This window comes from Tenrec ecaudatus, chromosome 2 (genome assembly GCF_050624435.1).
Source record: "Tenrec ecaudatus isolate mTenEca1 chromosome 2, mTenEca1.hap1, whole genome shotgun sequence".
Classification (NCBI taxonomy): domain Eukaryota; kingdom Metazoa; phylum Chordata; class Mammalia; order Afrosoricida; family Tenrecidae; genus Tenrec; species Tenrec ecaudatus.
Window position 1 is genome coordinate 205523099 of NC_134531.1, and position 27455 is coordinate 205550553.

Sequence of the window (27455 nt, forward strand, 5' to 3'; positions counted from 1 at the left end):
GCTTTCTGTTCTCCTGACTATCTACTAGGAGTTTCAGGGATGGCAACACTACTGTCAAAGTGACTATACTATTTTATACCCACAATAGATGAGCATTCCAATTTCTCCACATGTTGCTCACATTAGTTATGGTCTTTTTCTTTCTTTCTCATAGTGGATACGAAGTGGTATCTTGTAATTTTTTATTTGCATTTCCCCGAGGACTGGTGGTTCAACGGTAAAGCATTCACCTGCTCACTGAAATGTCTGCAGTTTGCCTTGATTCGTGGCTCTACAGGAGAAAAGACCTGTCAATCGCTCTGAGACAGATTAGAGTGGAGCAGTTCTGCTTTGTCACAGAGGGTCACTTTGAGTAGATGTAGGCCTGACAGCAATGACAACATCACATGTTCCCCTAGAATCAAGTACCCTGAAACCAGACTTCTAGCCATCTTAACGGGGAGAACACACATTTCCCTTTGCTGAAGTCACTGCCGTGCGGCATTTCTGTAAGGGCAGCACAAGATGACTGAGACGGGAGATTGAGTCTATTAGAGAAGTGGGGAGTTGCTTTAAAATATACCCACAAGGAAAACAAAAAATCTATATGTTCCTAAAATTCGGAAGCAGTTTTTGAATTGGATAAGGGATAGAGGCTGCGAGAGTTTTAAGGTGCCTAATGCAACTTGTGGTATGACGTAGAGAGGCTAAAACAACTGCAGGAAATGATGTGGTAAGCAGAAATTGTCGAAGGGAAGGCATGAGAAGACAAAGTGAAGTACGATAATGACACGCATGAAGACCTGGAGTGAGAAAACCAAAAGGGAAGAGCATATCCAGCATTTCTCAAAATGAAAGCATCGAAAAAAAGTCAGACCTCGAGTTGTCATATTGAAGGATTCTATGAGCAAAATGATGAATGATGCAAGAAGTATCCAAAGGCGATGGAAGAAATACACAAAGCCCCTGTACCAAAGAGAGCTGGTCGACATTCAACCAATTTAGGAGACAGCTTTGATCAAGAAACAATAGTATCGAACGAAGAAATCCAAGTTGCTTTGAAGGCATCAGGAAAAAGCAAGGCTTCAGGAATTGACGGAATACCAATGAAAATATTTTAAGAAGTTGATGAAGCACTGATTACACTCACTCGTCTGGGATCAGAAATGTGGAAGGCAGCTACCTGGCCAACCAACTGAAAGACATCAATCTTTCTGCCCATTTCAAAGAAAGGTAACTTAGTCACGAGAAATTACCGAGCAATGCCATTAATATAACACACTAGATTAGTTTAAAAATGGTTATAGTAATCCATAGAAATTGATGGATTTCGATGGAAAAAAAAAGAAATCATGGATAACATTTCAAAGAATGAGAATTCCAGTTAATTCCAGTTAAAGAACACAATTTCACTTACCTGTATTCTTGTGTAACCTACACATAGGCCAAAAGACTGGTTCAAACAGCATAAGGAAGCACTGCTTGGTTTAAAATCAGAAGAGGTGCATGCCTTTCACCATGTTTATTCAATCTGTATGTTGAGCAAATTATCTGAGAAGCTGGACTCTCAAAGAAGAATACATTATGACGATTGAAAGAAGACTCTTAACAATATTCAGTATGCAGATAATTCGATTTTGCTGGCTGAAAGCCAAGAGGACTTGAAGCACTTACCAATGAAGATGAAAGATTGTAGCTTTCAGTGTGGATGAGACCTGAACAAAAAGGAAATAAAAATCGTTATAATTGCAGCAATAAGTAGCACCACAATAACTGGGGGAAAGGTTGGAACTCTCAAGAATGTCATTTTACTTGAACCCACGATCAACTCCCATGGAAACAGCAGTCAAGAAATCCAGTGTATTGCATTGGGGAAATCAAATCTGTTGCAACAACAAAGAATCTCTTTAAAATGTTGAATATCAGAGATGTCACTTTGAGGACTGACACATGCTTGATCTAAGCCATGATGTTTTTGAATCACCTCATTTGCATGCAAAAATGAATGAAAAGGGCCAGAGAAAAACTGATGGGTTTGAATTATAGTGCTGGAGAAGAATACTGAAAATAGAGTGCCCTGCTTGAAGAACAACAAATCTCTCTTGGAAGAAGTCCTATCAGAATATTCCCAAGAAGTAAGGATGCCAAGGCTCCACCTCATTCACATCAGACATGTTACTAAGAGGGACCAGTTCTCAGAAAAGGACATCATTCTTGGTAAACTAGAGGGACAGTCAAAAAGGATGCGAAGTGACATGGTGGCTGCAACAATGGACTCAACCGTAGCAGTGATTGTAAGTCTAGAACGGGACCGGGAAGCGCTCTCTTCTGATGTACGTAAGGTCACTGTGGCTGAAGCCAGCCTGCTGTAGCTAACAATAGTAAAAGCCGAGATCGCCTTAAAGAGACTCTTGGTGACATGATGGATGCCAAGGGGAACTCTGGTGAGGGCTGAGATGAACATGAAAATGTCCTCATGAAAACGAGGACAAAATTCTGTTGTCTTACTACATACGGTGCCAGCAATAGAAGGTTGCTAGACATATGGACATGCAATGTGCTTCTGGTGAGGCTGCAAAAGAAAATCATGAGTCTGTGACTAGACAGTGTCTGCATGATGCTCACATGTTTGGTGGGATGTAGAAATGTGTAAGCGATGACCTTGGTAAATAATGAGATTTGTAAGTTAGATCTTAAGGGAGCAGAGTGGTTCTCCTTGCCGCTGTAGTAAAACACTAGCTCCGTGCTTCTCAACCTGTGGGTCTCGACCCCTTCACAGGGGTCGCCTGATTCATCACAGTAGCAAAATCACAGTTACAAAGTAGCAATGAAAATAGTTTTCCGGTTGGGGGTCACCCCAACCTGAGGAGCTGTATGAAAGGATCGGGGCCTGAGGAAGGTGGAGAATAGCTGCCCTAGAGGAGAGGAGTGGACTTTAGAAACGACCAGTGGAAGAAAAAAAAAAGCAGACATTCGAAAATTTCTGTTTGACAAATAAAGGACACATATCCTAGAATTTGTTTTTTTACCAAGGATTTCACTACACAATATTTTATTGAAGAGATTAAACCTATGGCTGATGGCTCTAAACAATTCCACAGCAGAAAATCCATCCCCTTGGACTCAAGGGGACAGAGAACGAACATGGAGGAGGAAACCTGCCTGCCTCTTGGAATTCCACAGGCAAGGAACAGGCCAAAGCATCATCTGCTTGCTCCACGAAAAGGAAAGGCTCAGAGATCAACAGAAGTTCGCAAGAAGAACAGAAAGCAGGGCCTTCTTGGTTTCCCAGGGAAGGGCCATGATTGCCTAGATCTCAAAGAGTGGGATCAACATCTCTGGGTTTCTAAGCCCCCTGGGTTTCTAAGTTGGGCTTCACTAACTCAGTCCTGGAGTATGAAGCTCTAACCAACGTGTGCCAGGGGAATGGGGCTGCCATGCCCAAAGGGCAAAAGAATAGGCTCTGCCAGGCCGAAGGGATGGTTTACCACTCAGATTCATTAAAATGGGGCCACCTAAAGCCAAGGGAGCTAAGTTGCCATCTCAGAGGTCCTGAAAAGATGATGCTGAAGCCCGGGGCCAAAGGATCTGCACTCAAAAATGCAGAAAGCATGGTCAAAACCCAGAGGCTGCGGGTTTTCCAGATGGTCCCAGGGGACAGAGGACTTTAACCCCTTGCGAGCTCATGGAATGGGTTCTGCTGAGTTGGGAGCTTGATCGGTGCTATTGGTCCCTTTTTTCCCTCCAATTTCTCCCATCGATAGTGGAAATGGCTTGTGCCTGTTCCACCTCTGTACTTTAGAAACAAATAACTTGCAGTCTAGATCTCCCAGGTCCTCAGATGAAAAGGAATTTTGGCCCGGGATGGGCTAAAGTCTCACCCCTATCTGATTTCCCTTGTTCAGAAGATGAGAGTTTGGACCGGGAGTGGATTTAATGTTTGGGGCACACTGGATGTGGTGACTGTGTTTTTCATATAACAAGGACATGAATTTTGGAGGCCAGAGAATGATATGGACTAAAATGATATCTTTCTCAAAGCACGTGCTCTACGCCTTAGCCTCCGTGCCGGTAGTTATAAACCTGTTTGGAATGGGACGTCTTGGCTATGTCAATGAGACAGGATTATTATAGGATGCACCTTCAATCAATCGCTTTTGAAAGAAAATTAAACAAAGTGCAAGGACTTTTCTCCAGAACCAACAGAGAGACAGAAACGGCCCTCGCACCAGCACCCTGAATTCAGACTTCTAGTGTCCGAACCTGCAGGAAGATAAATTTCCATCTTTGTTATATTGGTGATATCACCAATTGCAATATCACCCATTTGTGATATTACTATTTTAGCAGCACAAGATGACTAAGAATTACAGTCTCAGAAACCCACAGGGGAAGTTCTACCCTGTCCTACAGAGTCGCCCTGAGTTGGGATCGGCTCGATGGCAGTGAGAAATAACTAAGACATACTCTGAAACCTTGGTAAACTCGCCTACCACTGCTAATAGTGTTCAGTGGGGTTTGCATGCGGTCTGATTAGCGTTTTATATATGAGACCATGTCATCTGAAAATAGAGGTAGTCTCACATCTTCCTTTCCCATCTGAATGCCTTTTATTTCTTTTTCTTGCTTAAACGCTCTGGCGAGAGCCTCCAGAACAAGCCGAATAGCAGTGGTGAAAGCAGGCATCTCTATCTTGTTCCTGATCCTAGTGGGGGGAAACTCTCATTATTTCACCATCAAGCACACCATGTTAGCTGTGGGTCCATCCCGTTTTTAAATGTTCTGGATCTAGGCACCAAGAACTCTCATTTGCCTAATAAGAGAATGGAATGGTTCGCTCTTGATTCTTTGAATTTTTTTCCAGATTGGTTTGTGCCAAAAATCACACAGTGACTCATCATCAAACACGCTTTAATACCTGCCAGCCCCAGGGGAGAGAACATGATCACGAAGGTGGTTTTCCCAGGGCGGGGCTCATCCATGGCACTCCAGATGTGCTGACCCCTGCGATTTCCCAAAATGTGGGAAACTCGACTGCATAATCTGTGATAGTAGGGGACTGCATTCGCGCTCTCCCCTGGGGGAAAAATACCTGCCAGCTCCTCCTCAGTGAGGTCTTCCTCCTTCACTGCTGTGGAAGCCCTGATGGGTCCGGTTATCACAGGTGCTCCTCTGTTTCTGCAGAACTCTCAGGACTGGACAGGAGCCAAGAGGCCTGGAAGGAGGGTGGTTATGAAAGGGCAGGTGGGAGAGGGGCATGAGGAGGTAGCATGTATGCCCTTTGACCCCAAGGCTGACCTGACCTGGGGGTGGGAGGGTCTGTGTGGAGATGACTGAGTCCCCCTTCTCACGATGCTGTTCCTACCTGCCCTCCAGTCAGCTGGTCTCCATGCTCTGCCCCTCCACCCTTTTCCCCACAGTGGCCACATTATAATTAGATGCCATCATCCCCCCATCCCAAACTCTGCTCCTTCTAGCTACGCTCAGAGCAGGTCACAGCCCCTCAAGGGGACCAACAGAAGCCCAGGATTGGCCTCCACTCGTCCCTCGCATCGGTACCCCTGCATGCCCCCTGGGCTGCCCTGCCTCAGGGGCACCATGCAGTGCCTCCTCTGCCTGAGGTGTGCTGCCCCTGTGTCACCCAGCCCTTCCCCTAAAGGCTGCTCACCCCACTCACAGTCCTCACCAAGGCTGCACAGTCTCAGGATGTGCTGGGGCACATCGTCCCCAGAATACAGAGCATGCTTGGGCCAGCCCTTCCTTCATTTTAGCTTACGTCTCATTCCAAATCTCACTCAAGGGCTGACCCCCACCCCGCCCCTACCCTGCCCCCACCCCCACCCGTCTGCAGCAATCACTGTCACTTAGCAAGTGCCTGGCTCATTGTTGACAGCCCCCCACTCTGAGGACTAGTGCAATGGGGGTCTGAAGAGAAAGGATGCATACGCTGGGGCAGGGGCTAGGGAAACAGCGGGGTTGGGGGCTGGCCTTTGAGATGGATCGTGAAGGGTTTCTCTTCTTTCTTTACAATGCATGTGCCAAGTGTTTCACACACCAGAGTACATCGAATCCCACCACCATCGGATGAGGCAGGCACTATGATTAGCCATTTGACAGGTGAGGAAACTGAGGTGCTGGAGCCCCAACAGCCCAGCTGGTCCTGCTCAAGCTTCCCCTCTCTGGGCAGCATGGGTGCGAGGCCCACACAGGCTGTACAGGGTTGGGACGGTGTGTGGGTAGCCATAGTGAGTGGAAGTTGGCTCCCATACTGCTCGTCTCTGGGCCTTGGGGGACCCTTATCCTCTGCATCCTCATTTACTCAAAAGGCCTTCAGAGACCCCCGCATGTGAGGCCAAGCCTAGACTCCATCCTGCCTCCGGGTCTCCCAGTGGAGCTGGTGTTCTCTGCCTCTGGGTCTTTGCATTTGCCGCTCCCACTGCCAGGAGGCCTGTCCCTCTTGCACACAGGCCTCCATCTGCCTGCGTTTCCAGCCTCAGACACTCATTCTTTTCTGGTTTCCTCTTCCTGGCTGCCCGTCCCCTCGGCTTCCCCTTGCCACCTGCCTGTTTTCTACTTTTGCTAGACTGCTCCTACCCTCACCCTGCATCCTCAGTTTCCTACTCCTCTCTCCCCTCTCCTGGTCTCCTCCCTTTTCTTCTCAACCAGTGGGCCTAAATGGAAAAGGGGAGCCCTTTCTCCCTCCCCCTCCTGGGGTTGCAGTCTTGCCTCTGACCTCCTGAGGCCAGCCTGCCACAGTGACTGAGAAATGGCCGGATTCATTGTGACCAGAGAGCTGAATGGCCAGGGCGGAAGGGGAGCCAGCCAGGTGCCCCAGAGAGAGGCTGGACCCGGGAAGCCATTGTGGAAGGCCGCCCAGCCTGCCTGCCGGGCCGTGCTCGCAGTAATCAATCTGATTGGATTAGGGTCAGTGCGACCCCTAATCATGTCAGAGGTCACCCCAGGCTTTGTGGCAGGGTCCACGGGATGCCTGGCCACCCCCGCTGAGGCGGCCTCGTTGATCAGAGTTTAACACTGCCGGCGACTGTGACAAGCGGGGCCCAGCCTTGTGCTGTGTGTGTGTGTGTGTGTGTGTGTGTGTCCGCGCGTGCACAAGCACGCATGCTCCTCTGCACACATGTCCATGTGCAGTGAATAAGAACATGAAGGAATGTGCTGTGTTCCTGCCTCCCAGCCTGTCTAGCCAACTGGATTGAAATCCCCTAAAGCTCCTGACTGACCTGCTGGGTGTGGGTGATTCAGAGGCAGAAAGCGCACCAGGCGCTGGTGGATCCCGAAGGCCGGCTGCAGGGTGCGTTGAACCTGCCGGGGAAAGAGAGCAAGCATCCGAGGAATTTTGAGTGTGGTGCATTCAGCCTGGGTCACTATGTGCTTATCTGCCCCTTAGCACAGCCACGCCTGGAGGGCCTGCGACACTCTCCCGGATTTGCATCTTGACCCCTGGCAAGGGGGAAGGACGCAGAGGACAGGGCAGTGAGAGCCTTTGGTGGCGGCTGTGGTGGTGGTGGTGGGGATCCATTCCAGGGCCAGGGTCCTGCTGGAGACCGAGGAGACCAGATCGGGCTGGGTCCCTGCATGTCAAAGGACCCTGGGGGTCTGCTGAGTGGGCAGCACGGACCTTGGGCTTGGAGTAGAAGTCAGCCACTATTATGGAGAAGTGGGCATGAGGGATGGCAGCCCAGGAACAGGACGAGACAGGGGGCGTGGGGCAGCCACAGAAGCAGGTGACTTGTTCCTCTCTCATCCGTTCAGAGATGAGGGGCCACAGGGCTCACCCCAGCGACTAGACCATCCACTCTTGGGTTTGTCAGACCCACGGGGGTGTGCACCCCTGACTGAGACCTCTGACTGCCCGGACAGCAGGGTCCCCTCAGGCAGGCCTCCCGAGTCCCCTGATTCCCAGAGGAAGAAAGCACAGGAGACCAGGTGAAATTCCCTATTCCAGGCCCCTGAGCACAACAGGAGGTGCAGGGCCAGCCCTCTGCCCCCAGTGGTGGAGCCACTCAGCATGTGCCCAGCAGCCCTCCAATGTCCCCTGGGTAGCCAGCCTTTACAGACCCATCACCCGCTGCCACACAGGCCATGTCAGGGATTCCTGCCTCCCTCCACCAACCTAGGCCAGCCCTTGGGAAGAAGCCCCCTGAAGCCCAGAGTCTCCGCTTAGATAGTTCGTTCTTGGATAGCTGGTTCGCCTCCTTAGAACAGACTGGGTGAGTGCCTGCAGGCTGGCCTCGGGGCATCGGTAGTTTCTCATACCAGATGTGTCCCTAGCACCATGCTTCCCACCCCCATCCCAACCATCTGCCCTCCTTCCGGCGGCTCCACTTGGGTGGGTTGTATGGGGAGGAGCAGGCAGGGAAGCCGGTGGACTCCAGCGTCTCCAGGATCCCTTGGGGGTGGTCCGTCATCCTTCCTGTGTGTCCGCTGCCTCCTGAGGGACCCGTGTGCAGACACAGGGGTGGGTGGCCGGCCAGGCAGCACAAGGCAGGGCGCAGGAGAGGAGCAGAGAGGGGCCACTAGGAAACCAGGGTCCCACTCCAGGTTGCGACCCCTGACCCCCCCCAGCAGAAAGTGTTGCCGTTTACGATTTGTTGGGGAGGGGGGGCTCCCACTGTCTCCAGCCACCTCTCCGGTATATCATTAACTCTCCCCAGTGGGAGGGGGTGTAAAAGGGGCTGAGGGGAGACCTCGGCCGACACCCTGCCGTGCCCGGCTCAGAGCACAATATCCCAGCGACGACGACAAGATTAAGCACAAGAGAAAAGTGAAAATGCTGTTGGCGATTCACACGCCCTTTGAGTGCTGCATTAAAGCATGTGAATAGGGATTTCCCCTAGCGCCCGACATACCTCCAGGTTGCTATGACTTACTTGCTATAGCCTAATCACCGATGAGGGGGAAATTCATATAAAATATCGCGGGCCATTGTGGGCCTAACGCGGCGTGACAGTGGCCTCACAAAGCCAGATTCATTAGCCCCAGCAGGTAATCAGGACGATTGGCCGCGGGACCGGCGATGTCAGGGGCCTGGGCAACAATGGGGCGCGGGCCGCATTCCGCTCTCAGGTGGCTCTCCCGGGCCCTTTGTCCCCACACCGCTCCCTGATTACCACATGCAAGTTCCACACCCCCTCTAGGCTGTCGCTGAGGCCCACGGACTGGGGGAGCAGTGGGCCAAATGGGGGCACCTCCTGTTGTCATCCATTGCAAACCAACTGGGCTGGGTAGTCCTGGGGGAGCCTGTTTGTCTGTCTGTCCGCCTAGCTGGCTGCCTGGCTTGACCACAGGTCATCCTCTGAGAATCAGTGTTGTTGGTGATGTCACTGCGCGTTGCTGCCTAGTGGGTTCTGATTCACGATGACCCCCGGGTGCGCGGAGCAGACTTGTTCCTCAGAGCTTGCCCACTGCAACCTTTCAGATTCAGATCTCTCAGCCGGTCCTCCCCTAGTCTTTGGCTAGATTTGAACTGCTGACCTTGATGCCAGTGGTCAAATGCTTAACCACTTGGGTCTTCCAAAGATGCCACAAACCCCTCCTTATCTTGGGAGAGCCAAAAGATCAGAAACTTGGTGGGGAAAGGACCTCCCCGCCACACACACACACACACACATACACAATCACCACCAACACCTATCTGAACATTGTAGATGGCAGAGGCACCTGCTTGGGTGCCAGCTGCCAGGACAGTCATGTGGGCCGTGTTGCCCCCCATCTCCCAGTTCCTGTGCAGGTGACCTCTGCACTGCAAGACCTGCAGCTCCCAGGCAGAGCCACAGCCAGACTGGGTGCTGCGTGCTCCTACTTCACCCCCCATAGCCAGGTGTGGGGTGACAGTGGGGTGAGCCCCAAACTAGCCCTGTGCCCTGGAGACCGGTCCTCGGTGCAGCCTTGCTGAGCCGTGCTGGGTGAGGTGGGGAATGCGTTTGAAGCAACCCCTTTAGGCTGCAGAGGCCAGATGCTGGGGTGCAGGGTGGTCGGGGGACCATGGTTTCTGGGGCCTTCCCTATCTAGGGTCTGTGCTTTCTAGGACATGACATGGGACGCAAATTCGCTAGGAGTTCGTTTGTGTGGGGCCAGAGCAAGAGAGAGAGCCCTACAGAGGCCTATCAGGGGCCACCAGGAGGAAGCCGCAGCCTCGTGTGCTAGAGAGCTGGACACAGGGGTGAACCAGCAGCCACTTGGAACATCTGGAGGAAGGGGTGAGATGGGCCCTTGGGCAGGTGAGAGCCAGGCCTGGTGGGGCAGGATGTTGATCTGTAGCCCGGACAGTCAGACCGGAGTGGGTAGAGGTGTCTCGTCCGCAGGCACACAGGGACAGGAAGGACAGCAGTGACAGGGGCCATGAGCTCCGCTGCCAGAGGTGGGGCAGGGAAGCCCCCACAGCCTGGAACAGCAGCCTGGGGAAGTGAGGAGGAAGTGTGCCAAGAGGAGGGCCGAGAGGTACAGAGAACGTACCCCAGTGGTTGGGCCCCGGGAGGGCTGGAGGTGGCGGCTCTGACCATGGCCTTCTCAGGGCCTCTCTGCATCCCTTGGCAGGCTCTCCACCCTGCCACCCCCCACCTCTCCCAGCCCCCCTCACTTATCTTCACTTATCCCAGGACTCAGTGGTCAGCACAGGCAGGCTCGTCCTGCACTCCTAGGGGCCATCCTGCCTTTGCCCTTGAGCCTCGGCAGCCCAGGGCACACTGCGCCCAGGCCCGGGGCCCCACATGCACTCTACTTCCAGGTTAGCCCTGGCCCCACCAGCATCTGCAAGACCGGACCCGAGGGAGGGACCACACCCCAGTGTGGGGGGGTGGCAGGCGGGGAGACTGCATGCTCACAGACTCCCAGCCCCATGGTTTTCTCTTGCTTCCCATAGGTTGCCATCCTAGCCAAATGTCTGGCTTCATGCGTGTGTGCTGGACTGGATCTGTCCCCAAAGAGGTGGGACTCCAATGGGACCGGTCTGAGGCCCGCAGTGCCCAGCCACAATCGAGCCCACGGGTTGCAGGCACTATCTCAGAGCCACTGGTGGGGCATTGACATGTGTGCTGTCACCCCAAAGACTCCTTACAGAAAATCCGCTGCCCCCTGGATCCCTGGTAGGGCAGCACTGACCACCTCAGTGTTTGTTTCCCTCTGGGCAGCCCGAAGGCCCCCAGCCTGTGTGAGCCTCCTAGGGTCACACTGAGGGTCCTGCCTCACCACCAACTTGGCTTTCTTGTTCAGATGTACTCACTGAAACCAAAAACCTTCCTGCAGGGAGTGCACTCCTTCGGCAGCAGCTGCAAGCTGTACTGTTTCCTCAGAGGCTCCTTCCCAGGTACCCCTTGGGGTGTGTGCCAGACACATGCAGGCGTTTTGAGACAGCCCACTCCCTTCTGAGCTACTACTGGACCCACACGGTCTCATCAAGTCCCAGGAGAAGACAAACACGACTGACCCCTGCCAACGCTCCCAAAGGCGTGGGGAGCAGGACATGACATTGTGGTACCTCAGTCAGGCAGGCTGTGGCCCTGAGGACTGGGGTTGCATGAGGGCAGGCTGAGAGCTCACAGCCTCTCCCACAATGGAACCCCATTGGCCCTTGGCCCACATTCACAGCAGTGCAACCTGGGGCCCATTGCTAACCTTCTGAGCCTCTGCTTCCTCAACTCTAAAGTGGGATAGCACCCCACAGTGCTGGGGCTGAGAAACGGCCCTACCTCATAGAGCAAAACTCCAAGCCAAGACGGTGGCTCAGCAATAAATATTCACCTGAATCCTGGCTCACCAAGGGCACTGCAGGCAGGGCAGCCCCAGCAGCCCCGGGTTCACCTATCTGGGCATTTGCTCCACGGAGCCTTCTTCCCTCTCCTCCCCACTGGAAGGTCAGCTCCCGTGGCTCAGAGGCTGAGTGTTCTTATCCACTGAGCACACAGTAGGTACTCAGCTGTGTCACAGGATCAGCAGGTGAATAAGGATCTGGGAATGATGTTTCGGAAGCTATCAAATGTCTTCAACATACAGGATGCTAGCGATGCATCCGTCTCTTTGTGTGGTCAAAGGTCCTTTCTGAAATGACAGTAGTAGTCTCTCTCTTTCTTTTTAATGTCATACTCTCTCGACAAAATTTTAAAACTCAGCTGCCCTCTTTCAGTCCCCAAATGTTTTCTGACACTGGATGAATCTACAGAGTCCACGTGTGGAAACAAAGACTGGGTCTTGATCGTGGCGTTCAAAAGTTCTGAGCTCCAGGGACGTGAAGTTCTTTCCAAAGTCTGTCTCAAAGCCACCCAACCCCTCGTGGGCTCCAGCCTCAACCCCACCCTTTCCCTGCAGCCCAGGGACATTTGGAACGCCCTTGTCACCTTTCCCAGTCTGCCGACGATTTCATGTTTTCAAACCTTGCTTCCGCGTCTACCCTACACTCTCACTTACTGAACTGGATGCACCCAAAGGCAAGTGACTCACCCCAACCCAAAGCAGAGGAGCTGACCTACCACAGCAGAACCTCCAATTAAGGAAAGGAAGGCTGCCCTGGCACGTCCTCCTTCTTCTCAGGACAGTCAGCTCCTCCACCTGACAGGGGTCACCCAGCCTGTGCTGGTTACCTTCCTGACAGACAGCTCCGCGACTTTCAGACGGCCTAAGTTGTCAGAAGTTTCATCAGACAGAGCCGCAACCCACTTTCCCCACAGATTTCTTACCCTGGTTCTCCAGACTGGACATCTTGCTTCTTACAGCTCATATTCCTAGGTCAGAGACTCAATCAATCAATCATTGCTAAAGGAGACCACAGCATGATTCTAAGGGAGATCGTTTTCCTAGACAAAAGAGGCTTCTCTTACAGAACAATGTGTCAGGAAATTCCCATGTTTCCTCCTTTTCCCAATGCCAGATTGCAGTGTCTTTGATTCTAGGAATCATTGACCTAAACGGGGCAGGCCTTAGGTAACTTGGACAGTTCTGCCAGGCTACGCCCAGGCAGCTTGGACAACAGATTGGCACTCTTCCTCCACCGCCAGGAGCCTGACCGCCTCCTCTTCATTTGTAGAGTCTCCCAACAACTCACAGAAGGCGTTACTGATGATTGAGATGTTTCCAGTTTCCTCTCAAAAATATAACTCCCTTTCCCTATGGGGGTGCTCCTACCAATGAGAAGTATACCTCAGTCTTCCCCCATCCCGAGCTGCCTCTGTTGTACAAATAAAAGCAGAATTCTCTGTCTCCCCGTGACATGACAAAGGCGCCCCCAGGTCGAAGGACTGCCATGCAGGACACAGCAGCCAGGGGCCCCAGGTCCTCGGTCTGAGCACCCTTGCCTCCACCCCTTCTGTACATTGAGATTACTCTGGACCAGTGGGGCGTCACCTTTAGTTTCAACCCCCTTTGAAAATGTAATGAACGCAATGGAAAAGGGCATGTGAACCCAGACACACACAACACACACGGCCATTTCTGTGCTTGATTGGAGGAAGATATGACCGCCCTCAAAGCTGCCCATAGACCCTCGGTATGAGTCTACCTGGATTCACACACACACACACACACACACACACACACACACACACACACACACACCAGAAAGAGAAAGGACAGGACTTTCTACTCCCATGAAGAGTTGCAGTCTTGGAAACTCTCAGGGACAGTCCTACCCTGGCTTATAGGGGTGTCATGCCTCAATGGCAGGCAGGCCGTCACTACTGTCGTGTTCCCTGGGGGCGTTTTGGAAGTCCCTTCTGCATGACCACTGTCACGGTTTACAGGAGTAGAAAGCCCAGTCTTTCACCAAGGAAGCGGCCAGTACTTTCAAACTGCCAGCCTTGCAAACCGCAGCCCAACACGTCAACACCACGCCACCAGGGCTCCTTGAAAGGTCGCAGTTCCTATCTCCCTCCCCCCACCCCAAGCACGGGAACATGGCGTATCACCCAACCCAGAGCGTACATCCCAACTATCCCGACTCAGGCTCCGGGCCCGTTTCACCAGCTGTTGTTCCTTTTCTGACCCAAGACCCCACCTTGCACTTAGTGCCTCTGTCCCTTCGCATCCTCCCTGCTCTCTTGGTCCTTCGTGACCTCCTGGCCTCCTGGGAACACTGCTCAGATATTTTGTAGATGGCCTGAGTGTGAGCCTCTGCAGTGTTTCCCTGTGATTCGATTCAGATGACTCATTTGGGCAGGAATGCAGCGTCCTTCTGAGCGAGTCCTGTAAGGAAACTCGGGAGATCTCTGGGTCCCGCTGGTGATTGTGGTAATCTTGACTTACTTCTTGGGTTAGATGGTGCCTGCTGGTCTCGACAGTGTCAAGGGGTTGTTTCTTTTGTAATTGATAAATCTCTTTTTAGGGAAATGCTTAGAGACGGTTTCAAAATGGACTGTCTTTGCAGATACAAACTACCTCCTGCATTTCTGACAGGCAGGCAGTCTTGCAGCCACTGGCTTCTCACCATTTCCTCTCCTGCTAATCTTAAGCCTCCTTAGGAGACTTCAGCTCTTCATGACTAAGCAGAAGGTTCACTTCCCGGCTTCCTCAGCTTGGTTGACCTGGTGGCTCTGGCCTTCAGGATTCTGATGGCAGGAGTCTCCCTTCTCATTTGACCAGAGGGAAATTTGAGGCCCAAATCAGAAGGTGACTTCACATAGTTAGTGGCAGAGCTGGGCAAGAGGCCTTCCTACCCCTGCAGATTCAAGTCCTGTGCAGCACCCTCCCTCCCCTGCATGCCCTCCCACCCCTGCATGCCCTTCCCTCCCTCCCCTGCAAGCCCTCCCTCCCCTGCATGCCCTTCCCCTCAAGTGCGTCTGGCTGCCTGGGCTTGTTTGCCTGTGCTCTGATAAGCAGGATCTTCAAACTCTTGTCCAGGGTGTGGGTTAAACTGAGAGAGTCTTAGCCCCAGGCTCGGCTTTCCCCTTATCTCATGGAGCCAGGGAAAGACCAGGAGGGAGGGGACCCTGCAGGGCCTTGAAGATGCAGGAGCCTTGAGAAGGGGCCCAGAGGCAGCCCCAACCAGCTAAGAGGCAGGGGGTCAAGGGGGAGAGCGTGTGGTTGAGAAAGCTTCCGTGGTGGGTCCCAGAGGGACTTTTCTGGAACAAACAGGGTGCCTAGGACAGAGGCTAGGCATCGTCAGCTCAACCCTGTGCTCCCAGGGAAGGAGACAGGAAAAGGGCAGAGAGGTATCCACAGCCCTTCCCCAGACAAGAGGTGAAGCCTTCCTGGGAGGCCTAGGGGCACCCTGAGTTCTGTAGAAGGCAAAGTGAGGGTGTGGGCTCGAATGAATGGAGGGACAGTGAGGGAGGATGGCTGTATGCCTAAGTGGTGTTTGGTTGGCACAGGCTGGCATGGGCTCATTTGGATGCCTTCTGCCCAATGATAGGCCACCCCCGAGCTTCGTGTTATATTAAACTCCAGAACATTGTTGTGCTAAAGGGAAGTGGAGCAGGTTGGGGAGGGATGGGTGTCTCCAGCTCATCTTTGGGAAAGGCACAGTACAGGTTGCTAGCAGAGTAGGAAGGAGGCAAGAGCACCGTCCCTCTTGGGATGGGCCAGCCCAGGGCTCTAGCCCTTTCATCAGACCCAGGCCCTCACTCTCTCAACAAGCATCTCCAGCCAGCTTCCAGATGGAATGGATCATCCCGTCATTGTTTAGGACTACAGCGAAGGCTGCCATAGGAGGGGTGTAGGCAGTGACTGGGAAGGCCACCGAAAGCTGCCTGGGGAGGCACACCAGGCAACTGACAAGCACAGAGAGGTTTGCTTCAGGATTTGGCTGCCACCCTACAGAGCAGGGGCAGAGGGTGAATCGGGAAGAACCCGAGGAAAGACAGTGGTGGAATGTGACTAGAAGCCAGGGGGAGGCCGGTAGGCCTTGGGAGGCAAGCAAGGTCATACCAGGTGATTCAGGAGTTCTGGGAAAGCCAAGGCAGAGCCAGGCTGTGTTTGACAGAGCGCAACACTACCAAGGGGTGTGTGCGTGTGCACATGTGTATGTGCATACATGTGTGTGATCATACATGTGTGTGAGCACACAAGTATGTGTTTGGGTGTGAAGGTGTGCACATGCATGGGCACGTGTGGTTTTGTGTTGGGTATGTGTGCCTGCATATGTGAGTATGCTTGTGTGCCTGTGGTTGGGTGTGTGCACATGCGTGTATCTACCTGTATATATGCATGCGTGCACATGTGTGGATGGGGTGGGAGTGCTGGAGGTTAGTAATGCAGGCCCTAGTTCTAACCTCTTCTTGTCCAGATGGGGACGCGAGGGTCACATGCAGACAGTGGCCAGCAAGGCAAGTAGGGAGGCCAGGGTGCTGGGGGCAGTCTGAAGCTCTACAAGTGGGTGTAGAAGAAATGGGACGCCCATAGATGGAGAGCGCATTCTGGGGGTTGTGGCCGCAGGGCCAGTGGGCCAGGAATGGCGTGCTGGCAGGGCCCAAGGGAGGAGAAGCAACCGCCAGATGTCAGCGAGTCCAGAGCAGGCTACGGGGTAGTGCTGGCTGCGGCCTGCAGAGGGCAGCCGAAAAGGGGGAGGCGCTTCCTCACACGCATCTCGCCCAAGGCCCTCTTGCACATGCGCAGGGATGCCTTTTTCTGTGAACATGAGGTGGGTGGGCACGCACTGTGGGAGGGGGCACCACCAGCCATGTGTGTCCAATGCCTGGGACCAGTTGTTCTACTCCACTTAGCAGCAGAACAAGGGATGCTCAGGTGGCAAGGTCAGCCTCACTGCTGTCACTGGTTGGTCACCTGGAGACCCTAAAAGCAGGAACCCAAGGCACAACCAGGGCAGCCTCTGCAGCCTCTTGCCCCAAGAGACCCCTCATTCCTCCTGTACTAGCCAGTGGCTGCTCTCCACTTCCTTCTGCACAACCCAGACCACAGTGAAAGGAGAAGAGCAGGCCCACAGGAAGGTGGGGTCAGGATCCCATCCGCAACAACCCTTCCCCAAAGTGGTCCAGCTGTCCCCCGCCCGTAGGAGTAAGGGCTGTTAGTGCCATTCTACCTCTTCCCCAACATCCCGAGGGGAGCCTGTGAGAGGTCTGTGCCCAGTGACACTGGGTGGCCTGCTCAAAGTCACCAGTTCTGCAGACAAAGCTGAACCTCAGGCCAAATCTTATCAACACTGGTGGTATAGTGGTGAGCCAAGCTGCCTTCCGTTAAGGGCTTCTTCAGCAGGCAGGCAGGGCCATTCAATTCATGCTAATCAGGACAGGTGCTCCGTGAGGGCAGCCTGTCCCTCATCTTGGACAGACCTCTGCAATCTAGCTGCCCCTGCTTGTGCTCAGAGCCCCCCTCTGAACCTCCTCTTCTGCTATGCCCACCTCTGCCCTAGGGCATTCCCTGGAAACACCCCTCAGCCGCTGCCTGCAGCCCATGCTGCTGCTGCTCTGGGGCTGGGCTTAGGGCTCCTGCTCTGAGCTCTCAGGCAGCCTGTTCAAAATGCACCTCTCTCCTCATCCCTAACTGTCCCTGACTCTTTTCAAGCCAACCCTGGTCATCTCCTAAGCTCCAGCCACCACATGCCCCACCACGACTCCCCTTCGGCAAAAGTCACACCCTCCTCCTGTTTGCTCCTCGTTCTCCCTGTGAGGTAAGGAGACTAAGAAATGGTCCTTATAACTCTCACATCAGCCTCCAAGGCTCCAATGGCAGAAAGTTCGACACCGTCATGGTCCCCAGCACCAGAGTCAACACTGGGAGGCCTCCTGAGCACTGTGTGCCTCCCCTGAAGGAAGTGTGTGCTGGAAACCACCGGTCCTGGGACTGAGCCAGGCCTGGGGAGGAAGAGGTAGAGAAAACGTGTAGATGGGCAGCATGCCGGGGCTCTGCTCTCTGTGGGAGGCTTGGGGCTAGGCGGAACTTCCCACTGGGCCAGGTGAGCTGTGGTCTCTACCTGGGGCATTGGGACGCCAGGAAGAGGTGACTTGGCAAAAAACGCACTGAGCTGATGAAGCAGATGCAGTCACCATGGGGGAGTCGGTCTGAGAAGCTGCCTGTGCAGGAATGGAAGGACACAGGCACACGTGCCCCCATGCATATGCAGACTCGCTTTCTAACATAGCTCATGGCTGTTTCTAAGGTGGACACTGCCAGGTGGCCCTCTGAGCAACAGCGTGGTGGGAGCTCCTGTCCCCACGTCTTTGCCAGTCCTTGGGATGGCCCGGCTTTTCCTGCTGCTCCGCTGTCGTTTCATTTGGGGTTCCTCTGTGAATGGTGATGTGGATATCTCCTGATTGGTCATCAGATACTTTCCTTGGAGCGGCTCTTCTTTGCGGGGGGGTCACCTTTCAGAGACCCACCCCTTCAGCAAAGCAGCCCTCACCTCCCCAGGCCCACATGACTTCCTTGCTGGTCCAGCAGCCCCCATGCCCAGTCTGTGGATGCTGGGGGCTCACTTAGATGAGCTTCCATCTGGCTCAAAAAAGGAGGAGCTAATCCCCTGGAGGCTGTCCCACCTGCTCCCTGTCCCAGCCTGGCTTGATTACCTCTCATCTGCTAACCTTTCTTAAAAATCATTTTACTGGGGGCTCATACAACTCTTATCATAATCCATACAGACATCCATTGTATGTCAAGCACATTTGTACATTTGTTGCCCTCACCATTCCCAAAACATTTGCTCTCTACTTGAGCCCTTTGTGTCAGCTCATTTTTCCTCCCTCCCTGCTCCCCTCTCCCTCCTGAACCCTTGATGATTTATGAATTATTATTATTTTGTCATATTTCACACTGTCCAATGTCTCCCTTCACCCTCCTTTCTGTTGTCCATCCCCCCAGGGAAGAGGTCACATGTAGATCCTTATAATCGGTTCCCCCTTTCCAACCCACCTTCTCTACAGCCTCCCAGTAACGCCACTCTCACCACTGGACCTGAAGGGATCATGTGCCCTGTATTCCTTATATTTCCAGTTCCTGTCTGTCCCAGTGTACATTGTCTGGTCTAGCCAGATTTGTAAGGTAGAATTGGGATCATGATAGCGGTGGGGAGGAAGCATTTAAGAACTAGAGGAAAGTTGTATGTTTCATCGTTGCTACACTGTACCCTGACTGGCTCATCTCCTCCTGGAGACCCTTCTGCAAGGGGATGTCCAGTTGCCTACAGATGGGCTTTGGGACCCCAATCTGCACTCCCCCTCTTTCATAATGATATGATTTTTTTCTTTGATGCCTGATACCTGATCCCTTCACCACCTCATAGCTATACCGGCTGGTGTGCTTCTTCCATGTGGGCTTTGTTGCTTCTGAGCTAGATGGCTGCTTGTTTACCTTCAAGCCTTTAAGACCCCAGACGCTATATCTTTTGATAGCTGGGCGCCATCAGCTTTCTTCACCACATTTGCTTATGCACTCGCTTTGTCTTCAGTGATCCTGTTGGGAAGGTGAGCATCATGGAATGACAGTTTAATAGAACGAAGTATTTTTGCACTGAGGGAGTACTTGAGAGGCGGCCCAATGTCCATCTGCTACCTTTATACTAAACCTATAAATATATGCACGTATATCTATTTCTCCATCATCATATATAAATATATTTACATATGTACATACCTGTATTTAGACCTCTATAAATACCCTTTGCCTCCTATGCTTTTCTCTATTTCTTTTTACTTCCCTTTTGTCCTACTATCATGCACAGCCTTCATTTGGGGTTCAGTTATTTCTCTCGGTTATATTGCCCTTGATCAATCCCTACCAGGCCTCTTACACCCTCCTTGCCACCGATTTTGGATCCCTTGTTGTTCCCTTGTCCCTGGGTGATTTTGGATCACTTGTTCTTCCCTTGTCCCTGGGTGATTTTGAATCACTTGTTGTTCCCTTGTCCCTGGGTGATTTTGGATCACTTGTTGTTCCCTTGTCCCTGGGTGATTTTGGATCACTTGTTGTTCCGTTGTCCCTGGGTTGGTCAACATCACCTGCTGACCTTGATGCCTCTCTGCCTCTCTCTGCAGCCACCCGGGAGTCCGCTTTCGTCCACGCCATTGCCTCTGCCGGAGTGGCCTTCGCAGTAACCCGCTCCTGTGCAGAGGGCTCTGCTGCCATCTGTGGCTGCAGTAGCCGCCACCAGGGTTCACCCGGCGAAGGCTGGAAGTGGGGCGGCTGCAGCGAGGACATCGAGTTTGGTGGGATGGTGTCTCGGGAGTTCGCAGATGCCAGGGAGAACCGGCCCGATGCCCGCTCCGCCATGAACCGCCACAACAATGAGGCTGGGCGCCAGGTATGTCCTGTGGAGATCCATTCATCCTGAACAGGGGTGTGCCTGGTAGCTTACAGGGCTTGACCTGGTGGGGCACAAAGCTCCCAAATGAGGTCACACTGTCTCGCACATTCCCACAAGAGGGCATTACTGCAGGAAGACAGGGTCCCCAGGCGAAGAAGTTGGGTAAAGCCTTGCCCTCAGTGACTCCTTCCTGCTACAGGCAAGGAGACCGGGAAACAGCTACAAGGCAGTGTGACAAAGGCACCGGAAAAAGCAACAGGAAAAGCATGGCCAAGGGGACCCTGCGGACCACACTCGGCCTGCATGTTCCACGCCGACTCCATCGATGGAGCGTCTGCATGGGCACATGAGGACAGCGGGCAATGTTGAGGCGAGGGGGAAGCCAGGATAGCTTCCCAGGCAGCCCAGGGGTGAGCGCGATTTCATCTGGGTAGAATATGGTGTGGAAAGGAAGGAGAGAGAGTTGTGACATGAGGAGGCTGACAGGGACCAAAGCATGGAGGGCTTTGTGAGCCGTGTGGAAGAGGTCTTGGTCAGAAGGTCAGCAGGGGCCCAATAGAGGATTCGTTGCTGATGAGAACTGAGGTCTGGATGTGCGGAGAGCTGTGTGTGCATGTTAGTGCCACAGAAGGGATGGAATCCTGGGGAGACACCAGAGGGCAGAGGGGTGGCAGGGTACCTTCCACTGCAAACAAGGGTGAACTTTCAGAATGCTTCCCACTAAAGCAACTGGAAGACACGATGAAGTCCAAGAGCCGAACAGAACATTTCAAACTCAAGAAGACAAAGTAAAGGGTAATAATGAAATGTGCCAAGGCCTTGGGGGTAAAAGGAACAGGGAAGAACATTTCAGGACCTCAGGCCGAAAGGCGTGAAGAAAAAGTGCAAGCCCCAGCTTGCCATATTGAAAGATTTGTGTGGGGAAAATGTTGAACGATATAGGAAACACTTCAAAAGGTGGCAGAATACAGTCACTCTACCCAAAATAATTGGCCAACGTTCAACCATTTCAAGGGGTATAATATGATCGAGAACTTAAGAGGAGCGGAAACTAAGGGCTCAAGTAGAGAGAAAATGTTTTGGAAATGATGATGGCAACATATGTACAATGTGCTTGACATAATTGTTATGTGGAAGGTTATAAGAGCTGTAAGAGTTCCCCATAAATTGATTTATAAAAGAAAAAAGAACCAGGGATATTGAGGGAAGAAGTCCAAACTGCCCTGAAGGCACTGGTGCTAAATAAACTTGGGAAAGGACTGGCTCCGTGAGAGGAAGAGGTCCATGTTTGTGCCCATTCCAAAGAAAAGTAGCAGAAATTATTGAGCCATGTAAAATTTTGCTGAAGATGATTCAAAAATTGTTGCAGCAGTTAAACCACAGGGAGCTGCCAGCAAATCAAGCTGGATTCTGAAGAGATGTTCACTTATGTTTCATTGATCACTCAAGGTACTTAGCACTGTGGATCATAACAAACAATGGATAACATTGCGAAGAATAGGCATTCCAGAACACTTCGTTGTGCTCAAGTGGAACCTATCCGTGGACCAGGAGACAATTGTACTAATGGGACAAGGGTTATGGCGTAGTTTAAAGTCAGAGAAGGTGTGCGTCAGGGTTGTGTCCTTTAACCATATTTACTCAATCTATATGCTGAGCAAATAATCAAAGCAGTTGGACTACGCTATGAAGAAGAACGTGGCATGAATAATATGCAGATAATATAACCTTGCTTGTTGAAAGCCAGGAGAATCTGAAGCACTTGCTGATCAGAGGTTACAGCCTTTCACGTGGGTTACAAGTGCATGTAAAGAAAATAGTGATCTTCACAACTACTTGGTTGACACGGAGGTCAGCTGGCATACCATTGTTCACAAAGGCCATGTTCTGCATCCTCCTTTGGTGAGTAGTGACTGGAGTCTTAAAGGCTCATGAACAGCCATCTAAGGTACACCTGAGGTACACAAAAGAATGAGGCAACTCGAAAGACATCTGTAAACAATGAGTCTAATGGACTAATGAACAACCACGCAAACTTCCGTCTTCACAAGCACAGCAGAAAAACTAAATCAGTGGTTCTCAACCTGTGGGTCGTGACCCCTCTGGGGATCAAACAACCCTTTCCAAAGGGTCACCTGTGGGATAAGGAGGGTCTCCCACAAATCATCACAGGTCCAGTAGACACAATTGTACAGCGATAATAAGTAAAGATTATAGTAAAGTCATAGAGAGCATGAAAGTTCGAGGAGAGATCGGAATAATGGAGTCAGACACAATTCATGATAGCATGCTCACCTCAGCCCCGCCTGGTGGTCCTCAAGGGGGCAACCCAGCCATGAGAGCATCAGGGAGCCCCAACTTTATTGTTAACCAAGAGTTATATCTCATTAAGGGGACATGATTACAGGTAACCACACATCACAAGAAGGGGGGCAGTACAATAGGCATACACATCTTAGGAAGGGGATGTATGATAGGCATAAGCGTGACAGGAAGGGGATGAGCTAGGGGTGCGCCCATAGGAATGGGAAGGTCTAGGGGTATACATGTGACAAGCTGGGCGGACCCTAGATTCATGATGGCGGCCTAACCTTGGTCATCCTTGGGCGGGTTTGACCTCTCAGGGGTCTCCTACAAGGACACAGACAACCAGTATCTGTATCAGAAGGGAGTGGGCCTCACTTGTGGGATAAACAGTGGTGTCTGCTTGCTCTAGATGGCTGATAGCTCTTAGGGAAAATGACCCTGATCTACTTCTGATGACCTCCCAGTGTATAGTCATTCGCAAGCAGCTAAGTTTGGCATATATTTGGGGGAGACAACTTGGGAGAAATCCTTCTGTTTCCCGCAGGTCGCCAGTTCTTACGGTTACGAAGTAGCAATGAAAATAATTTTATGGTTGGGGTCACCACAACATGAAGAACTGTATTAAAGGGTCATGACACTAGGAAGGTTGAGAACCACTGAACTAAATGGTGCCAAGTGACCATTACCAACTTCCCCAAAAGGGACCACATTAGAAGGCTTTGGATAGAGAGGGAGAAAAAGGTAGAACAAAATTCAAAATCATAAAAGAGACCAGGTTTATGTGTCACATAGAGGTTCTTACGTAGAACCTCTGAGCCAATGACCCTTAGTCACCTTTCAGATTTGGAAATAAATCACCTCTGTGGGGCAATATTCAGCCAAAAATTAGAGAGGCCTATAAGGGGACAGTAACATTAGTAAGGTATGCACACCTTAGCACAGCCAGCTGTTTAAGATCAAAAGGGCAGCATTTACCCCAGGACAAAGTTCAAAAGGGTTACGTGTTAGTCTGGGTACTTTAAAGAAACAAATCCAAAGAAACTCATGTGTAAGAGAGAGTTTATATATATATATATATATATAAAGGTTAAGTGTGCATCAAGAAAACATCCCATCCCAGTGCTGCCTAAGCCCACAAGTCCAACATTAACCTATTAACCCATATGTCTGACACCAATCCACAAAGTCCTCCATCTCACAAAGCACACGTAATGATGCTGACTGCAGGAGAAAGCTGAGTCAGTGAATGTGTAAACATCTCAGTGCTGGCAGGGGTCTCCACATGGCAGCTCCAGCACCCATGGCTGCATTGGGGTAAGTCCATGTGGCTTCTCTTCAGAGATGTCTTGCAGGAAGTGAGCCTTGCCAGCTAAAGCAGGGAACTGGCTAAGGCAGCTGGTCCGACCATCAGAAATCAAGAGACCCAAGAACTAGAAAGGCAAAGCTCACCAAGCCATTTATCCCTCTGCCCTTCAATTAACCCCACATGTGCTAATCGACCAGGTTGGCACAATAAACTAACTACCTCAGGTTAGGATAAAAGGATGCATGGAAACAGGAAATACAGAGCGTATAAGTGATGCCAGGGGGGCGGGGCAGACTGGAGTGAATGAAATGAGAACAATATGCATGAATTGTTGGAGAGTATAACTGAGGATCTGCTCTGTAGACTTGGCCAAGTGCACAATAAGGAGTGAAAAACAAACAAACAAAATCCCTCACAATCAGCCCAGCAGACAACATCATGGTCAACAGAGAAAAGGCTGGAGTTGTTTAGGATTTCATTTGACTTGGGTTCTCAATCACTGCTTGCAGAAGCACCCATCAAGAGCCCAAATGATGCAGAGCCTTGTCTTCCCGTGGCTGTGGACACTGAGCTGAGTCTGCTTCCCAGGACGTCCTCAGCCAATGGCAGCAAAGTGGTCAAACCGCCCGCCTTCGCCTCCCCTTCCAACCCCAAACATCAGAAATACAGCCAGTGTGACCCCGAACAACAACAACAAAATTATGTACAATTGCTTATCATTCCTCTGTACTGATCCTCAGAACAACCAATAAAACACCAGTTCCTAAATTAAAAAAGAAGTCAAATAATGTATTGCACAGCTTTCACAAAGACCAAGACAGCGTCATTATACCTCGAAAGACCACCTGTCAGTTGAATTCCTGTACAATTCAAGCCTGGAGCCCTGGTGGGGCAACGGTTAAAGCCTGAAACACAAGGTTAATGGTTCAGACCCATCAGCATCTCCAAGGGGGGGAAATGCAACACTAGCAGTCCACTCCTACAGCATTGGAAACCCAGTAGAGCACTGCTGCTCTGTCACATTGGGTCGCTCGAGTCAGAACGAACTCCAAGGCACAAGGGACACAGTTCGAGCAGCCTGAGTCCTCTGTGCTTTTAATTTGCTTGGCGAGCTTCGCAAGAAAATAAATTATTTAGATCACAAGTTATTCCCATAAGATATCCTAGTTGCTTAGAAAGGATCGAATGGAGCGTTGGACACACATACCAACAAGGGGTAAAAAAAGAAGGTAACTAGGTAAAAACAATTTGGGCTACGCATCTGTACTAAATCCCCCAACAACAACACCACCAGTTTGGCCCAATGATGAGATTTTAGGGGGGGGGGGAAGCACCACTGAATCTATCCCAACTCATGGCAACCCTGTGTGACGGAGTAGAACTAGGCTCCATAGGGTACGAGATACATCTGTTTAAAGCAAACTTTGGGATTATTGCATCTTGCAGATATCTTTGTGAAGATTCAAAAACTGTTAATAGATTTGTAAATGTTAATAGCTAATATCAAGCTCTTGATTCATGTGGGAGGGAGAGGCTCCAGTAGGTCGAAAATATTTTTCCTATTCGTTTATTTTCCAAATTTGAAGTGAGGAACTGAGTTTAAGTACGTAGAGAGGAAACTTGAGGCCTAAGCAGGAAAATCAGATGTAAATATAAAACGAAAACAAGAAGATTGGTTGAAAGTTGTAAAAGCATTTAAAACTCCACTAGTTCTTCTGCCTAACTCCTTACACCCCTCAGCCACCCTAGCAAAGGTCGGGAGGCTTACTCTCTGACAGGATAAGCAGAGGCTTTCTGGACTGGGGGTTACCAAGCACAGTTGAAGCTAACACAGTCCAATTGAAAGGCCTATCTCCATATAAAGTCCGACATGCAGCCCTCTCTCGGATTTTCTGAACGCCAGTGTCAAAACTTGATGGTCCTCCAGAAAGAGAAGGAAAGATTCCCTCTGAGGAATCTGACCAACCTCCAAAATGAGACTTAAAGAAATGACTTGGGGCGCCCCAACAGAACCACACAGCCGCATCACTCAACAGTGAGAGCCACCCTGGAGAATTCCCTCCCGTGCAGAGGAGCTTCCAGCACTACTTTCAAAGGTCCACTTTTTAAACGTAAGCAGACTGCCAGGAATTGCCAGACAGAAGAATCAATACATTTGAATTAAGGTTCGGGCCGAGAATATTGAAAGTACCATGGACTGCCAAAAGAATCAACAAATCTGTCTTGAAAGAAGTACAGCCAGAAGTCTCCTTAAAAGCAAGGGTGTTAAGACTTGGTCTCAAATAATTTATGCACGTTGTCAGGAGAGACCTGACCCTGAAAAGGAGCATCAAGCTTGGTGGGATGGTTAGTGTCTATGTCAACCACAACCACACACTCCTGGGTGAATCAGGATTGAAGCCCAGCCTACCAATCAGATCGCAGTCTGATGACACCTCCTTGAGGGTATGGCCTTTAGTATGAGAGGGAGACCAGCGAGCCCATTTCTCTTTGGCCCATTTTCTTCTGCTAGAGCTGGGTCCCTCAGTCTGGTCCCTCAGTCTCCTGCTGCATCGCCTGCCATGCCCAGAAGCCTTCAGCGGACTACCAACAGTGGATTCATTCAACCGACCTCAGATTCATTTAATTCTGCATGCACCAGCCTGTGACACTCGCCCCCCACCCCATGTGTGCCATCCCCCTGCTTCCTATTCATCAGCTTCCACAACTACAGGCGTCAGGAGAAGTCTGACTTGGACTGGACTTACCGTAACTAATTCTACATCTATGTAAATCTCTCTCTAGTCAAACACACATGTCACACTGGTTTTGCTTCTCTAGAGAAGAATCCAACCTAACACACTGGGTACCGTATCAGAAGACCTCCAACAAGAGACACTGACCCTGTGACTGCAACAGTGAACTCCGCCATGACAACTGAAGACAGCACAGGACTGGCCTCCTTCTGTTGTACATGACGTCACTACGAGTGGGAACTGAGTCAGTGACAGCTAACAACACCAACGACAGAGGATCTATGAGGGAGACAATAACACCAGTCAGAAAAGTACACCTTAGACTCGTCAGCCATTTGAGATAAAAAATGGCAGCATTTACCCCAAGACAAAGTCTAGAAGGATTAAGGAAAAAGGAGCAAGGGAAACAGGAAACATAAGCCACAAAAAAGTGGGATGAGTAATGTTTCATTGAGGGGATTGCAATCAATGACATGAAACAAAATGTGCAAGAACTGTTTAGTGGAAACTGATCTACTCCGTAAACCTTGACACAATTCACAATTAAAAAAAAAACACTAAGAAAAATAATTTTTTCAGAGAACCAAACAAGAAGCTCTTAGAAATTAAAAATAAGGTAACAGAAACCAAAAGCTCATCTGAAAAGTCGGAAAATGGTTGGGATGCCTACCCAGATACTAGATTCATAAAGATAAAGAGATAAAGTACAGGAGAGAAAACCAAGAAGCTCTACAATGAACACAAGCAAGACGAAGCCAGCCTGGAAATAAGGCAGGAAAAAGGGCCAGAAGTGCAGAGGCCAGGTTTTGGACCAGACTTTTAGGGCCTGCCACAGCAGAGGAGAAAAATCCCACGTCAAGGCACACTGTCCTTCAGAGGCTCTGCCCCTGCCACAGAGAAGCCTCCAATCTTTCAGGGGCAAGTTCTCACT

At 51.0% G+C, this 27455-nt stretch overlaps 1 protein-coding gene and 1 non-coding gene across 2 annotated transcripts in view; both read left to right on the forward strand.

The window, feature by feature from the left end:
• WNT3A (Wnt family member 3A) overlaps positions 1 to 27455 on the forward strand; it is a 74343-nt gene that overhangs the window by 44242 nt on the left and 2646 nt on the right. The window contains exon 3 of the mRNA XM_075543329.1: positions 19908 to 20173. Coding sequence (XP_075399444.1) covers positions 19908 to 20173 — 266 coding nt within the window. The remainder of the gene's footprint in view (positions 1 to 19907; positions 20174 to 27455) is intronic.
• On the forward strand, positions 4894 to 5059 carry LOC142441762 (U1 spliceosomal RNA). The gene has a single exon (XR_012783109.1). It is a non-coding gene; the product is annotated as a U1 spliceosomal RNA (small nuclear RNA).